Here is a 3,648-nt window from a genome sequence, read left to right on the forward strand (position 1 = left end):
ATTTCAATTCCCACCATATAAGTAACAATAATTCAGATACAAAAATCAATCCCCACCACCTTAAAATTAACAATAATTCAAATACAAAATTCAATCCTTACTCAAAACTACAACTTTACCAAAACAACAAATCATGCTCCAGCATCTACACAACCCGTCAACATAACTTCATAAGTTCACAACGCACCCTAATTTGTATAAAAAATAAAATAAATAAATAAATAAATAAAAATTGACATATTTCGACAAATTCCACCTAATTACATCCACGAACATGCATAATTAACCTTACAACAAACTTAATTTATAATGCTTAACATAAATAACTAAATGAAATTCTAGTGTTCCATTTTCAAAACTCACCAAATTTGAAATTCACTGGGGGAATAAAATATGACCACGGTTATCGCGGAAGCAATTTGAACCCAGCTTGAATGAATCGAAAAGCACGTCCTTTCTTTGTAACCCACTGCACAGCCTCTCACCAAAGTCCCCTGATTTTCTTCACTGCTATCTGAAATTTATGTAAGGTCGGACAACACAAGCACAGACCAATTATAATTGGGTTTGGAACAAGCAAGTTTTCAAATGGCAAGGATGCTTTCGACGACAATGATGTTTAAGCAAACGCAAGGGAGGGAATGTCTTTGCAGCAGGACAAGACTTACTTAAGACAGAAAGTGTTGATGTCGGGGATTACAGTTTAAATCCCAAGAAATTTTGAATTCATGCTAATCACACACTTTCTGTCTTAAATAAGTCTTGTGCCCCTACAAAATTTAAATCCCCAAAAATTTTGAATTTATGTCGGGTACCATTTTAATTAAGTAACAAATCATTTATAACCCGATTTCATCCTAAGCTCATTCTAATGGGTTTGTTTTCAACCGTTCAATTTTCATTCAATAGACCACATTCCATCCGCACACACGATCTGCAAAATGTTGTCCGCACCTTAGAAATCGCGTTTGCGAAAATCACACTTTGAAAACCAAATTAATAAATTTTCTATTTCAAGGGCCATTTTGAGAAGCCCATATTTCTTCCTCCGAAGCTGTCTAACCCCGAAATTACAGAATCGCAGAGCAACAAACTAGGGTTTTAGGGTTTTAAGCGTCAGGTTGCGTTCGGCATATCAATTTGCAGGAAAGTGAAGCTGAATCAGAGAAAACAAAATGTTTCCCATGTTTATGCAGAAGCCTGACAAGGCAGAGGCTCTGAAGCAGCTGCGGAGCCATGTCGCCATGTTCGGAGCATGGGTCCTCGCGATCCGAGCCACACCATATGTTCTTCACCTCCTCTCTGGTGAAAAGGACGAGCTCAGACTTGAATTTTAATGCCCATCTCGTTCTGTGAGGTAATTTTCGAGTCCATATCACTCTTTTTATTTTCTGCGTTTGTTTGTTTGTTTTGTATGATTTTTTTTGTTTTGTTTTTTTATTTTTATTTTTTTTTGTGGGTTTTCAACGTATGCAATTTTAAGGGCATAGTAGGAGGAGGGTATTCTCTGTGTGTTGTTAATATTTAGAAATTTATGAATTGAATAATTGTTTGACTGATTGTATTGTTGTTGTTCTGGGATAAATTTGATCGTTGCTCGTTGGTGTTGTTTGAAATAGGGTAGAAGGTATTGCATACATTGATAATTTGATATCATATTTGAAACTAAGTACGAAGAAAATCGGGAGGGATGAGTGGTTATAATGATGTATTTGCTGTTTCTTTGAGATGATGGTTGAGCCCGACAAAGAGGAATATTTTTCTCGTATAATCTGCTCTTTTTGGTTGTTTTAACTTGACGCCACAGATCACTACTCTAAAATGCTATAAGTGTCATGTGAATTTGGGATTATCTAGTTATACAAAAACTGTATTGGGAGAGACTTATAGCATGGTAAGTTAGTGATCGAAAGAGTCAACAATGTGCCTTAGGTGAAAGCCGGATGTATGAACAATAAAAGTTACTTTGTATCGATTTTATGCCCGAATAGGGTTCTTTTTGAAGCAGTAAGATAATACATACACTGCATAACTTACAACTAGAAAATTTGTGATTTCGCAGCATCAATTTTGCCCAATAGGCAAATTGACACAAGCAATGTGTATTACTTATAGCGTTTGAAGTAGGAGTGTTTTTGCCCCTTGAATGTCTGATGGACATTACCACTTTAATTTATAGATTAGGTTGAAACAGTACGACAATTTTGGGATACAAGAACCCTATTGTGTATTTTGACTTTGAACTATAGGGACTTCGACGCTTGTCATATTGTGGATTGGTATGCCAATTTCTATATGATTTCCTGGTGTTATTTGGAGATTGTGGTCTGCATCACTATTTCACAAGATAATATAATAATCATATATTGTCATAAAGTAGGCAGTGTCATTTGCATTAGATTCATTTCAGTTAAAGAGTATTTTGAATCACCTGCGTTGTGTCTGGCTAAATTTTCTTGATGTTTGAAGTTGCAATTTACGGGCAAAGACTAACTGGCATTATGGTGACGGTGGCTATGCAAGTAGCACATGTTTATCTAAAAGACGATGCATGTCTAGACTAATTAATTAATTAATTTAAGGCAATGTTTAAGTGTTGTTGGTTGTGTCGATCTTTACTTAAAGGATACTATCTCAGGAAGATTAATCATGGTTGACTCCTCATCATCTCTTCTTTGATTGTGCAGAACGGATCTCGGGGATGAATGAGTCAATTTTAGATGAAGGTTATTCAGAGCCCTATATGGTTTAATTTTTAGTTTCTTAATATTTATTTCCTGAAAACTGTATCATCAGTTTGATACTGCATTCGAGTGTGGCAGTATGGTTTTTTATACGATTGCATAGGATAAATGTATTCACTATATCCTATGGTTGGTAGGCTAATGTCTCGTTAAATCCACTTTGAACTTGGTAATTGGTATGCATCCAAAGACCAAATTTATCCATAACTGTATTTTGGTTGTAATTATTTTATTGATAGGGAAAAAATAGCAGCAGCAGCCGCAGCCGCGCGCTTATCTAGTCACAAAAATACTCATGTAGGCGCCTTTGTGTATTGTTATATCAACCGGATACTGTCTCCCTGGGAGGGATGCTTAGAATCATGGCGGAATCAAATTAGTCAAGATGTCTACATGGCACAATCGGAAGAAAAGCATCCGTTCCCTTGACAGGGTAGTGTTCTACAAACCATTTAATTGATTCAATTCTTTGGACCAATTATAGTTCGATGCTTGACATAATTGATTCAATTCTTTGTACCAATTATGGTTAGATGCTTGACGTAATTGATTCAATTCTTTGTACCGGTTAATTTTTAAAAATAAATGATAAAAAAAATGGATGGTTATTGTTATAAACTTCTTATTTAAGTGTGATTGTGTAAATTTTATATTATATTTTATTCTAGTTATTCGTCCCTGTTAGGACGGTACTCCTTAGAGGATAATGATTTCTTCTCTCCCTTATTACTATAACTAAAGGCACTGTGTAGGGGGAATAACACATCCTCTACGAAACCTTACAAACACATCTCTCCCCATATTCTCTATGTGTCATCGGCCCTCTTTTTCCCTGTTAGTTAAATATAGGCCACAACACATTATAAGCACCCTCCTACCGTTGGGCTTAGGAATTTGATGTGGA

General features: G+C 35.6%; 1 protein-coding gene across 1 annotated transcript; it reads left to right on the top strand.

The window, feature by feature from the left end:
- The first annotated feature begins 1,031 nt into the window (after positions 1–1,031).
- On the top strand, positions 1,032–2,923 carry LOC137726783 (mitochondrial import receptor subunit TOM6 homolog). Its single transcript, XM_068465743.1, has 2 exons — positions 1,032–1,357; positions 2,688–2,923. Exon 1 carries the CDS (start codon positions 1,176–1,178, stop codon positions 1,335–1,337), a length of 162 nt encoding a protein of 53 aa, XP_068321844.1. The 5' UTR covers positions 1,032–1,175; the 3' UTR covers positions 1,338–1,357; positions 2,688–2,923.
- The last annotated feature ends 725 nt before the right edge of the window (positions 2,924–3,648 follow it).

This window comes from Pyrus communis, chromosome 2, assembly GCF_963583255.1.
Source record: "Pyrus communis chromosome 2, drPyrComm1.1, whole genome shotgun sequence".
In the NCBI taxonomy this organism is placed as follows: domain Eukaryota; kingdom Viridiplantae; phylum Streptophyta; class Magnoliopsida; order Rosales; family Rosaceae; genus Pyrus; species Pyrus communis.